The sequence below is a fragment of the Austrofundulus limnaeus genome, unplaced genomic scaffold, assembly GCF_001266775.1.
Source record: "Austrofundulus limnaeus strain Quisiro unplaced genomic scaffold, Austrofundulus_limnaeus-1.0 Scaffold330, whole genome shotgun sequence".
Lineage (NCBI taxonomy): Eukaryota > Metazoa > Chordata > Actinopteri > Cyprinodontiformes > Rivulidae > Austrofundulus > Austrofundulus limnaeus.
The window spans coordinates 282,723-295,329 of NW_013952732.1; the positions used below are offsets into that span (position 1 = coordinate 282,723).

The window sequence follows — 12,607 nt, forward strand, 5'->3', positions numbered from 1 at the left end:
CTATAAATAATGTGCATGGCGGCTGACATTTATCTGTTTGAGAAGAAAAACAGGGCAAGTTTTAAATTTCAGACAAGAAATTCACAGGAAAATACACTAACTAAAGTTAGATTTCATCGAAGTGCCTGGACTGTCAAAAAGAAAAACAAAAATAAACGCAACAATGAGTCATCAGCAGGACAACAACAAAAAAAAAAAACATAAAAAAACAGAAATCCAGAAAAATGCAGATCTCATCCTCTTCAGTGTTATTTTTTGCTTCCACACTGGTTGAACGCCAATCAAAAACACCATTAAAGTTTCTATGTGGTTTTAGCTGCAACATACTTCAGTGACCTTCACATCAYATATCAAAGGGTCGCAGCTTCCAGGGAAATAAAAGCCACATTTCAGGGAAAGCAGAAAATTGTTTCATGGAGACATCAGGTCATCAGTGTGTGTAGAAGCTGAACAGGAAACAGATCACACAGCGAGATAGAAACATGTACAGGTACTATAAAAACTCTAATGAATACAGCATCAATTGGACTAATTTTGCTCCAGTTTTATTTTTCATTCTGAAAACATCCCTGTGCTGATTTAAAGTCATGGGGAACACATTAAACTCATATTTTTCTGCACTATTAGCTCCCTCTTTGTTGTTAGGATCTCCTCCTTCTATTTGAAGAAACTCTGCCTGCTTCTAATGATTATAAGCAATAAGTGATGGTGAGCCGCCGCCGCCTCTGTAGTGAAGACAGCGAGAGGGGCGAGGGGAATCTAATCATTTCCCTCCCGCGGCCCAGCAAGCCTTAAAGGTTAATCACTGTCCATTGAGCTAATTCTGTCTGGGTACACTGGAGTAATTACAACACCTCGCCGTCTCGTCTGCTCGCTCTTTTYCCCCTTCCCTCCTTTTGTGTACCTCCCTCGCGCCATCCCTCTATTTTTATCCTGAAATAAATTGCTGCCTCTGACAACTCGTCACACCTTTCTCCTATGCTGACCTATAGCAAATATTTAAAATGCCACCTTTATTGGAAAGAGGCCTCAATTTCAAAAAGGTTTTATTGTTAATCTGTCAGACGTTAAGTAAATACCTGTGCAAATGGCGCTGACTCTTTGCAAACATTATCCAGGCAGATTTATCTAAAATTAAGTCATATAACCATCATTCCAACTATCCATCATTACCTAAATAACTGTTCAGATCAGAGCATATAGAGTTATGCCCCGCCCCTTTCTGGGTAAAAACAACTGCTCACATTTAGTGGTGAAAGGAAGTTTCATAACATCATTTTGTGAGATTTAAGTGCTGATTTGTAGCCTTTAGATGCCCACATAATTCTGTTATTAAAGATAATAATAGTGACTCAAGCATGTGGTTATGTAATATCACTGCTGATTGATTGCCAGAGAAAATTGAAAAATATTCCCAAATATGACCAGAAGCATGATGTTTCAGTCTGCTTTCATCCTTCCATTTTCTTTACCAGCTTTAGCTTTCCAGGTCGTTAGTGCCCACCCCCAGCAGTCGGTGTGTGAGAGGAGGGGACACCCTGGACAGATCGCAAGTCCATCACAGGGATGCAGAGACAAACCATCATTCACACCTATAGGTACCACTTTGAGTAATAAACTAACCTAAAATGCATGTTTTTGGTCCGTGGGAGGAAATCAGAATCCACACGTGAACTCCATTCAGAAAAACTCCAGGCAGGAATCAAACCTGTGACCTTGTTACATGTTGTTTCATATAGCATTAAAGCAGACATACGCAAAATCCTCTTTTTTTATCTGTTAAATGCATTGTGTTGTGAACTTGGAGTCTCTAGGAGTGCAGAAAATTTGAATTTAGTCTCTCGTGGTGCTGAGTAGATATCTATATTTTGTTTAAGTCATATTTTTCAATCCATTCTCTATTTTTACAACGTTTTCTGAACTACTACAGCAAATTATTTGCAATGGAATGGCCAAATGAGGCCTGGACTCACCAAATACAGTTAGGTGGTCTTAATTCTCCTCTGGCTCTGGGTCAGACTCTGGCTCCAGCATGTAAGGCTGGATGGACAAGTCTTCCCTTGTTGACATCTTTTAATTCATTTGGAAAGAAAAYGTTTCTGTGCTGCTACATAGTCGTAAAACTCTATCAAGCTGGAATGGACCTGTCTGGAAGTGGATCGTTTGGATTTAAAGAGACAGCCTCAAAACGTGTTGATCTGAGACAACTCAGAAAATGGGCGGGGCTTGTGGAGCCACAACAAGGAGGAATTCAGACCAAATCATTGCAGTTCCTCTTTATATAGACCCCAAATGAAGGAGTTAAAATCAGGATTTGTCCACTTTAAAAGTGACCTCTGGGCTTTCTGTCTCTATTTTACATCTTTTCGCATGCGACCAAAACAACGATCCATCCTCCTCTCTCCAAACACAAGAGATGTTTCTCTTCTCACCTTTTTTTTTATTCTTCTGTTCTTCCTCATCCTGCCACATTGGCACCCAATTCACTATTCTCACCCTCCCTCCCTCCCTCCCTCCTCCGCTTTGCTTTTTTCTTCATTATCTCATCACCAATCGCTCATTGCCACTTTCTCACTTCATCCGTCTCCCTCCGGCTTTACTTCCAACCGAGTTCAGCTGGATCGCTCTTCAGCAACAGCTCAAGGAAGTGAGCCTAGAAACACTCCACCATCTTCTCCAATTCTACATTTTTTTACCTTCTGCTAAAAGCGACAGCTTAGAAAACTCCTTTTCTCACTTTCTCACCATTCAGACGCACGTTACCATCGATAATACAGCTTGTGACGCAAAAAACTGTTTGCTGGTTTGTTTTGTTAACACTGTAAGACTATAATGCAGTTGATATTATTGACAAAACATGGATGTATATAATATAAAGATGTGTTCTGATAGCTATCCCTTCATCTTGTCTCTTTCATTTTTACATCTCCTTTATCCATCAAACTTCTCTCTGATTCCCCCCCTGAAGGCCCAGATATAGGCTCCATTAAAAGGCTGCTTCCTGCTGAAACGGGTGGGCTGTCAGTTCCCATATCATCAATACAAAAAAGGAGGAGAGGAAAAGCAGGGAGGATGAGACATGAAGAGAAAGGAAGAAAGGCTGAGGATGCTGAGGGTAGCCCTAAGCAAAGTGTCATCACTCAGCAAAAAAAAAAAAAACACTCCCAGCATCCTCTCCTCCTATATTCACCTTTCTGAGGGACCTAAATACACCAAAAATGATTTCCAAGAATTTTAAACCCCAGAATTTGCCTCTTGGCCCCTGCGGCAACTTTTTCCATTTCTGAGAGGGTGTGCAGACGGATGTGAGGGAAGGAGTGGTGTCGGTGCAGGTTCCTGAGGGAAGCTGGAAGAGGAAAACTGAGAATTGCAGAGTGGGAAGGAGAAAAACAACACAAATTGGCTGTAACCGTAAGACATGAAACACTACGCAAAAATTAAAAAATAAAGAACGGAGGTAAGGAGCGGCACAGAATTCACATGATGTAAAAAAGAAAATGATGGAGTCTGTTAGGAATGACTTTCCACGCTTCATCTGTTCATTTAGGCCGTGTTTCTTCTATAACTCACATTGTTAAAGTGGTGTTCTGGTTGAGTAATATGTTAGATTTTTCTCTCGTACTTGAGGGTTCAGATTACTATTGATTTCTGGGTACCAGTCTACACCACTCTACTGTATTCTTCAGAACAACATCATCTCTCACTGTTAAATCCTCAGTAAACTGAAAACACGTTAAAAAAGAACGAGCTTCTGTTTTTTAATAACGGTCTTTTAGTCCAAACGAACATCGTAGCTTCACAGATTTCTGCAAGCTGCATCTGCAAGGTGCTGAACTGAGATCTGGTGACCATGGAGGCGAAATCCTCAAACCAGGTGGTGTCTGCATGAGTTTTAGCCACAGTTGCCTTTCTGTCATCTCAAACCAGCCTGCCTATTCTCCTCTGACACCAACAAGGTCTGGCTGCTCACTGGATATTCCCTCCTTTCTGGATTATTCTCTTTAAATTCTACATTTGTGGTAGAAATCCCAGCAGATGAGCAGTTTCTAAAAAACCAGCCAATAATCCTGTCATGTCCAAAGTCACTTAAATTCTCTTTCTTCCACATTCTGATGCTCAGTTTGAACATCAGCAAGTCATATTCATCACATGTCTGGTTTTTACTTCATTGTTACTAACGCTGTAATTTCTGTTTTTCGCAAATCGATAATCTGTTTATATTATTTTCATTTATTATAGCTAATTAGCTACATACAGTGACCTCAGTTTTATTTTTATATAAAAATCTAAAAACACAGTAATAATCCACCCGGAAAAACAGAACAAATCTGTTTTTAGGAAACAGCAGAAAAGAATACAAACGACTCTAAAGCAGCTTGATTTATTCTGGACATGGCTTGCTTCGTTCCCCCGGAGTTTTATTGTGAAAAGCTTTTAGTTTGTCTGAATGTAAAAAAGGTAAAACGCCTTACAAAAAGTCAAATTAAGAAAAATGGGTAACCTCTGCTGCACCACAGGCATAAATTGTAAACAAAACCTCTGCGTGTTCGGAGACTATTGATCCTTATAACACAACAGTTGTTTAATGAAGTCAAAGAAAGATGTGTTTAAACATCAGGCTGCTCAGAAACAATAACTAGGATGTTCAGCTGTCAGTTTTACAGATTTATAAGCAACCATTTAGATTTTATTGACATTAATGAGTCACTAATTAAACTGTTTGCTGATTTATTAATGATAAACTTTTTTTTACTTGTATACTAAATTTCACATTAATATTTTGCTCCTAAAAAAAAAAGTTTTGGTGGCTAAAATGACCGTACTTGTTCACTCGTTGCTCCAGATCTCATTAGAGCAACACAAACACGAAGCAACAGCAACAACACAAGCAGCCTAAACTCCCGGCCTGCATCCACCTCACAGCCTGCAGGTAAACATGCAGAACGACATAACTAAACACCAAAAAGCCTCGTGTTTACCAGCCTCCGGTCTGTGATCACACAACAGAGAGAAAATATTTCTGCACAACTCTTTCGTTACATAATCACTTCTGAATCATCACTTCCTGCAGGCTTTAAAATATGCAGCCATTGCCATGACAGCAGATGGCGTGTGAATAATTACTGTGAATGATTGGTATATTTGTTTGGAGAGTTTAGTTGGATTTACAGCGAATAAACCCAGAGATGCATGGATTGAGAGACATATACGTTAACAATGGAAGGTGCAAGGTGTTGTGCTGAAAAGTGTACCTTGTGTGAGGAGCTGCAGAGTCCTGACTTCCTCTCGGACACGAAGCTGCAGGACCTGCTGCAGGATGTGCTGCCTCTGGGCTTCCTGCATGATGCCCATCCGTTCCAGCTTTCTGTCCGTCAGTCTCATGAGAGCCCGCCCTGAAGGCAAGAAAAAAATAAAAAATAGGCTTAAGGTTCATGAGCCCGTGGGAATTTAGCATCTGGAGTGAGAGAAATGCTCAAACGAAGCACTTATGAGAGCAAAGAATGGATWAAAACACAAATCGCACTTGTAGATTTTTGTAGCTTTTCATGGTTGCAACACTGATCTCATRAAAACAAACGTTCAAAGAGTCTTCTCCCCGTTATGTGGCCATCAGTCTGAAATCCTAATTAGGCCCCGCACATGAAGCAGATCCTCCTTTTTACTGAAATATCAGAACAGCATTTCCCCTGAGCAAGAATCCCTCACAGCTCTTCCCTTAATTGCAAATCCTTGTATAAAATACATAATTTAATCATCCGATCAGCTTCTATGAGAAGGATTTAGGCTGCTAATAGGAAAACATGTGGAGTATTGTGTAATTATTAACGCTTGTTACGTGTGCCTTTGCTACATGAGGACTGGTGAGCTGATGGGATAATTCAGGGTAAATACTCAGTGTTAGGTCAGCAGCTCTTTTCACTCCTGCAGCCTGCCGGGGGTTTGAAGAACCCGACACTGAGCAGACATGCAGTCGAGGACAGCTCTGTGTCACTTTGTTAGCAAAATATCTGAAAAACCAGAGATCAGATTTTATAAAACTCTGGTTATAAACATCTACAACTAATTAACTTTTAGAGCTCTTCTAATTAAGGCTGGGCATTACTAACCTCACAATTTGATTCAATACTGCTTTAAATACTTTAATATAATAAGTAGTACACAAATAATTCATTAGTCCCTGGATAAGTTTTAGATATTTATTTTCTTGCCCATATAAACGGAAATGGTATATCTAAAATTTTTGAGAAATAAAATATCAGAAAATAAAGCAGTAGCACAATATTATTTATAATATTATTATTTATCATATTTTATTTATTTTATCTTGATTGTGCAAAACATTTACAACATTTACGCAAAACTGCTACAATGTAGAACTTTCTCAGTATAAGATTCCAGTCAAACTCTGGTATGAACACATCAAATTCGATAACTCCTCCCTAAACATGTGAAACTAGATACATTTATAGTAAGATACCTGCACATTTTTTATTTTTAGTCTATTTTCTTGATATTTAATTTACTGTATTTTACCCATGACATTCAAACGTGCAATGTACCAAACATCATCTCTCTTTACATGCTGTACACATTTTATTAATATTTCTATTTTTTTTAATGTACATTGTTTATGTGTACATAAGCATGCTTATTTTTTAATCCTGGGTGTTTATACTTATTGTATTCTATTTTATTTCTTTCTTTCACATTTCTCTGATCTAAACGGTTGCAGCTGTATTGCCTGTAATTTCCTTCGGGGATTAATAAAGTATTCTGATTCTGATAAAGATTATAAAGAATTGGAACCCCGAATTATATGAAGAGAACCAATTAAGTTTTCAGTTCTCAGTGATAAAATATCCCCCATTTAATGATTATTAAAACTTTAATTTCTGACTGGAATCTCATTCCCAAGCCCTCCACAGAATCCCACTTTAAATTATGTGAACTACCCCTTTAAGGCAGACTATACATATTCAAGTGTCTTCATTTGTTTTGCCTGTTTTCACACATCTGAACAGGCCAAGTCCCAAGCTGCCACTCTGCCACCACAGCTGGGAAAGCGGCGGAGCCAAGTGTTGGCGGGATAACGTTCGMGCTGCTGCGCCAATTTTCTCCGGCCTTAACAAAAGAAGCTCTTTGCAACAGAGCTGCATCCAGATGGAGGCGAAAGCGCCCAAAAAAAAAAAAAAAAAACGCGGTTCAGAGGCTTCGACGTGAAAAGCCGCAGAAGCTGCCGTTACGTAAACACAGAGGAGCTGAGAGAAAAGTCTCGGGTTTTTCCCCCAAACGCAGAGCGTGCTCCGGAGTGGATGGAAAGTTGAGGAGAAAAGGGAAACGTAATTAAAGCGACATGCAGAGAGTCTATAAATATTGACCAACCATCACTTGGTACCTGAAACCAAAGATAGATCGGCATGGCAACGGAGATTCACATTTTCTCTGCTTCAGTAACTGAAAACACAAGATAGAAACAAAACACTTTGTTTACTGCAGCTTTAAACAAATAACTAGAACCGCCTGCTGCTCAAAGCAAAGATGGAGCGATAAGGTTTCTGCCTGTTAGTTTGTGATCATGTTGGCAAAATATTTCATAAATCCCTGGAAGGATTTAAATGAGTTTTTCAGAAAGTCATCCCTGGATGAACATCTACAACTGACTACCTTTTTGGATTAAACCCAATTAAAAACAGTTACCACCACTAATTAACATCAGCCAGCACATAAAACGGCTGAAACTGTCAGTTTTATAAATATTGAGCTGTAATTTGGGATGGCGGTATGAAAATCATCCTCACACCGAGTTAACACAACTCATGAGATCATGAACAACAACATTTAAGGTGTTTCCACGCTTGACTTGGTTTGATTGGGGACCAAAATTGCAACATTTGTTACATTTTCGTGTGGCGCAGTTCAGTTCACACTGTGCACTGTGAGCAGCCTGTTCAGCCCCTCGCCTGTGGGTGCRCTGCACCAAAAACCACTGAGGGAAACGACACTTTGTTTTCATGAAATGTAAACAAAAACGGTGTAAAGTTTAGAGTTGGGAGGCAGAGCTTTCAGTTATCAAGCTCCTCTCTTATGGAACCAACTACCAGTTTCTGTCAATGAGGCTGACACTCTGGACACTTTTAAGAGACTGAAGACTTCTGCTGCTATAGACTTAAGCCTTCTCCATACTCCCTCTGAACTGCCGATGTCGGCACGGGTTGGTGCAGTTTCATGACGAAAATTACGTCACTTGGCTTCGCAGCGTCTGCTCGACTGCCCCTTTTGGCACAACCCGCCAGCAGAACTTTTTACCCCCCCTCCCGCAACAATGGTAATGTGTGATTGGTCTGAAGTTCRTGGGCGTGTTTAGCACTCGGACGCTGCATTTACTTCAACCACTCGGTTAAAAAGAAAAAGCGAACCACTCCCAGAGCCGACTGTTGAGTTTTATAAAGATAGTCAAACTGTGAAAAACTCATGAATGGAGATTAAACAGACGTTGCGCACAGAGGAATTTGACTGATAAAAACTGTGGAGCTAAACCAGGATACGTGGATAAATACATCGGGTGAGTGACAAGTCTGACTTCTTTTTTATGCATTGTCGGCTTTAGCGGGGAGAAACTCCATGCAGTGACGTATGCTGCAGCGGGAGGGGGGTTTCCCGAGCTCGGCGCGGGGTGTCCCAGGAGCTATGAAAGGTCTGCGTGAAAACGACTGCCGAACAACCACGTGACGGCGCGTCGACCCGTCGGCGTCGGAGGGAGTATGTTTCCAGCTTTAGACTGCTAGAGAACAAACGGACCACATTTCCTCACTCTGCTGCTATCTTTAGTCTCTACATGTTTATTGTAATTATTTCTATCGTTATGTTTTCTTTGTTTCTCCTCCAGAAGAAAATACACCTAGACCAGCCCTTCTGTCTCTATTTCCTGTCCCCTCAAACCCAGACGGTTGAGGCAGATGGCCGCYCTTCCTGWGCCTGGTTCTGCTGGAGGTTTCTTCCTGTTAAAAGGGAGTTTTTCCTCTCCACTGTCGCCAACGTGCTGCTCAGGATGAGAGACTGKGKTGAAGTGAACATTCAACACAAKCTGCTGGCTTCTTTAGATTTTTTKTTTTTTTGTGTACAGAGACCTGAGATGACGTTTGTTGCGACTTGGCGCTTTATAAATTAACTGAATTGAAATGAGTGGTGTTGGATTTTATTGGTTGTAGGACTTTTGTTTTTGGAAAATGTGCCAAACAAACACTCTTCAACAATGAAACAAGGACGGGTGATATGCATTCCTTAAAGCAATTCTAGGCCTTTAATTTTTTTTCACATATTTTAGTCTTGAACCTTCTCCAGTTTTTAAATGTCACTTTAAAAAACKATTCAAAAACCGTTTTATTTTCTGTTAAACCGAGATAATTATACCTCCATATAGACAAAGCTRGGGGGAATTTAGCTGAACTTTACAAAAATATGCTCTGCTAACACAAAAACAAATAAAATCAAGTAAAAAATGATTATAGAGGTATGTTAAAAATGTTTATAGCTTTCTCAGCAAATTTCCAAACCTACGAATCTCTGCAGTTTTCTAAAAGTCTGCWGGTATAAAAGCGTCGAGCATGAATGTTTAATTTATAAAAGCAGATCGTTATCGTCTAACGAGCCCGTGAGGCAGGTGAAAGGCTGCAATTACTGCAATATAAGATTCCAGCGTTTACAAAGCAAAAACAGTCGGTTCGGCGCACCACGCCTCTCCGTCGTCGAGGCGGGACAGYTCCTGTGCAGAGTCCAAGACTTTTAACTCGCTGTTCCTGCAGTTCTGAGTCATTGGCATCGACAATCCCACCATGTCTCTGCTGGGAATTTTTCATACCACTATTAATGCACTGTGCAGCGTAGCGTGGCCAGGAGGAGAGGAGGGAGGAGGAGGAGAGAGGAGGAACGTGGCCAAGTGGAAATAAATAAAGTAAAAGGGGAAGGGATGCTTCGAGAAATGTCTGATAGTGACAGGAGAAAAAGAAATCAGCTGTAAAAGGCCACAGAAAYGTACAAGTTGGATGAAAAACTGCAAAAAAAATAACTTGAATAAAACGAGTTATAGAACGAGCTCCAGCTCTTTTAKCAACTCAACATTTCTAGCAATTAAAAAACTGTTGAAGATAGTTCTGAGCAGAATACAGCTCATAAACAACTCAACCTTGTCCTAAAATCCTGTGCATGTACAATCTGTCCTTGGACATTTTACTTTGGAAGGAATCAAGGTGCAGCAACGACCCGGCCAACCTCCAGACCTGAAACTGATTACAAAACTGTGCTGGGACCTCAAGAGAGCAAATACACAGAGAATGGACTGAAGCAAAGCAATGAGCGGGTCACAACTCCTGCACAACAATGTGAAAACTGAAAACAAACAGCAGAGGAAGTTTCTGCAGACGACCGTGGACGTCCTTTTAAAACCAACAACAAAGATGTTAAAAGCCTGGATGTGAAGAAGGGAAAACTAGAGCATGAACAACAAATATAGAAATTTTTCTCCTTTATGACCTCATAAATGAAACACTTTAGAAAATATTCAAAGGGTTTAATAAAACTCTTGATTCTATGTAACTGGTCACCTTAAAAACAAATYTTAAATGCAAAGATGAAATGATAATGCTTTTGCCAGTGTCTGTTTTTCCACTCTGTACCCTCTAGCAAATTATGTCATGAATATTTTCAGTACGTAACTGTCAGATTAACCCAATTCAAACTTAGCAAACATATTTCAAGTGCCAACAGATCACATGAAATTTAGAAATACTGCATGAAATGCAGTGAGTGATCTGCATTCCCTCAACTACAAAACATTAAATAATGTTTGTTCTTCTATGAGGAGATTAATATCCAGGCAGACCTGCCGTCTCTCTGTACTTTAAATATTTCTCTCCCTACATGTAGCTCTAATGTGCCTTTTGATTTATATTCAGCACTTTTTATATTAAAATACAAGAGTTTTACTGCAGAAACAATATGCTTTATTTTTATTTTTTATCCAAATTGATTATGTGCACATGCGTTGCATACACATATTTCAGAAAGGCACGCTGATGTKCACATTGTCCCTGAGAATGGGATTAATGAGAGGAGGGTGAGCAGCCATGTTGTGCTGGAGCAGATTAATCTGCAGCTACAGCTCGGCCCAGTCAACTACGCTTCTGATGAATGGGTGCTTAAAGTGTATTTGTGTACACACACACACACACAGAAATACAAAGTAAACATATATGCAATGATCCTGTAGAGTAGAGGTCCACTTAATTTTAAAGGTGGAGCTAAAACTGGCTATTCACTGYTTCTTGTTTAAATATTCAAAATATTACTTTTATATTTAGTTGCTACACTCAGAAACACACTGATAGATCAGCTAGACTTTTGACATTTTCTAAATAGAGTACACCGAGTTGAATAGAAGCAGTTGCATCTTTGGGCATCGTAGCGCTGTTACATGCGACACTAAATCTTTGTGTCAATCAAGCAGCACTCCCTGTGGCTTCCTGTGACGAGCACCCACCTGCCTCTCTTGGTAGGGAGGTTTTTGTGTTACAGCAMTGACAAACCCCAAAAGGAGATCATGAGAATTTTGTACCTTTTTCTAAAAAAGCAAAAGGAAACATTGGGACTTTTGCTAAATAAATAAATAAAAAAACCTTGTACTAAGGCATATCATCCACCACTTTGAATACCAAAGTTTTAAAGAAAGATCTCACACAATATTTTAGCCCTGAGAGTATATTTCAGCTTCTGACACAAAATTTCAAGTCAGGATCTGTAAACATGGTTGATTTTTAGCCATTTTTTGTGTTTAAGCAGTGGTGGTGGCCATTTGAAATCAATTTTAAAGTTTTGTGGTTGCTTTGAAAGGTTCACTTAAATCCATGTTTCTAAGATATTTCACTATAGACCAACACAGAAGCATACGGKTTTCCTTTCATTGGTAAAGTATGATAAAGTATTGCAACAGCAGGAATAGCATTTTTATGGTTGTTCTTGGTTTTTCCTAAATCTAGATTAAGAAGAACCTCTTCTTCGGTGGTTTCTTTAGGGAAAGTTTGTCACCCTGCACAAATCAGTACTTCTGTTCTGAATAAAAGGTGCATGTAAACTCTCGTCATGATCGGATTAGTTAATTTGTGCCCGTAAAAACAGTTCAGATGATTTAATCTGAATGCATTTCAATAAGATCAAAGACGTGTGCATAGCATAGCTACTGTGGATGAACTATAAAAAAATAAAAATCAGCTCTACAGTTTTCTTTGTCCATTGGCAGTCCTGATTTAATAGAAAGAGCATATCTGTCAACCATTAATATAAATGGCATAACAACTATAACAACTCGTGGAGTTGGAATTGACGACACCATCATACACCTGCTTCAACAAACCCACTGTCATCTGGACAAAGCAGGCAKCACTGTGAGGRTCATGTTCTTTGATTTCTCCAGTGCGTTGAACACAATTCAGCCTGAGTTGCTTTGTCTGAAACTCTAGAAGACTCCGGTGGAGGCCTCAACAATTGCCTGGATCAAAGACTACCTGACAAACAGACCACAGTTTGTGAGACTGAAGGACTGTGTGTCTAACCA

The 12,607-nt window shown here is 39.7% G+C and overlaps 1 protein-coding gene across 6 annotated transcripts in view; it reads right to left on the reverse strand.

The window, feature by feature from the left end:
* samd12 (sterile alpha motif domain containing 12) overlaps positions 1-12,607 on the reverse strand; it is a 129,124-nt gene that overhangs the window by 71,635 nt on the left and 44,882 nt on the right. For 5 of the 6 annotated variants that reach the window (XM_014022455.1, XM_014022454.1, XM_014022457.1 and 2 more), the window contains 1 exon segment: positions 5,253-5,393. In XM_014022455.1, coding sequence (XP_013877909.1) covers positions 5,253-5,393 — 141 coding nt within the window. 6 annotated transcript variants of the gene reach the window in all.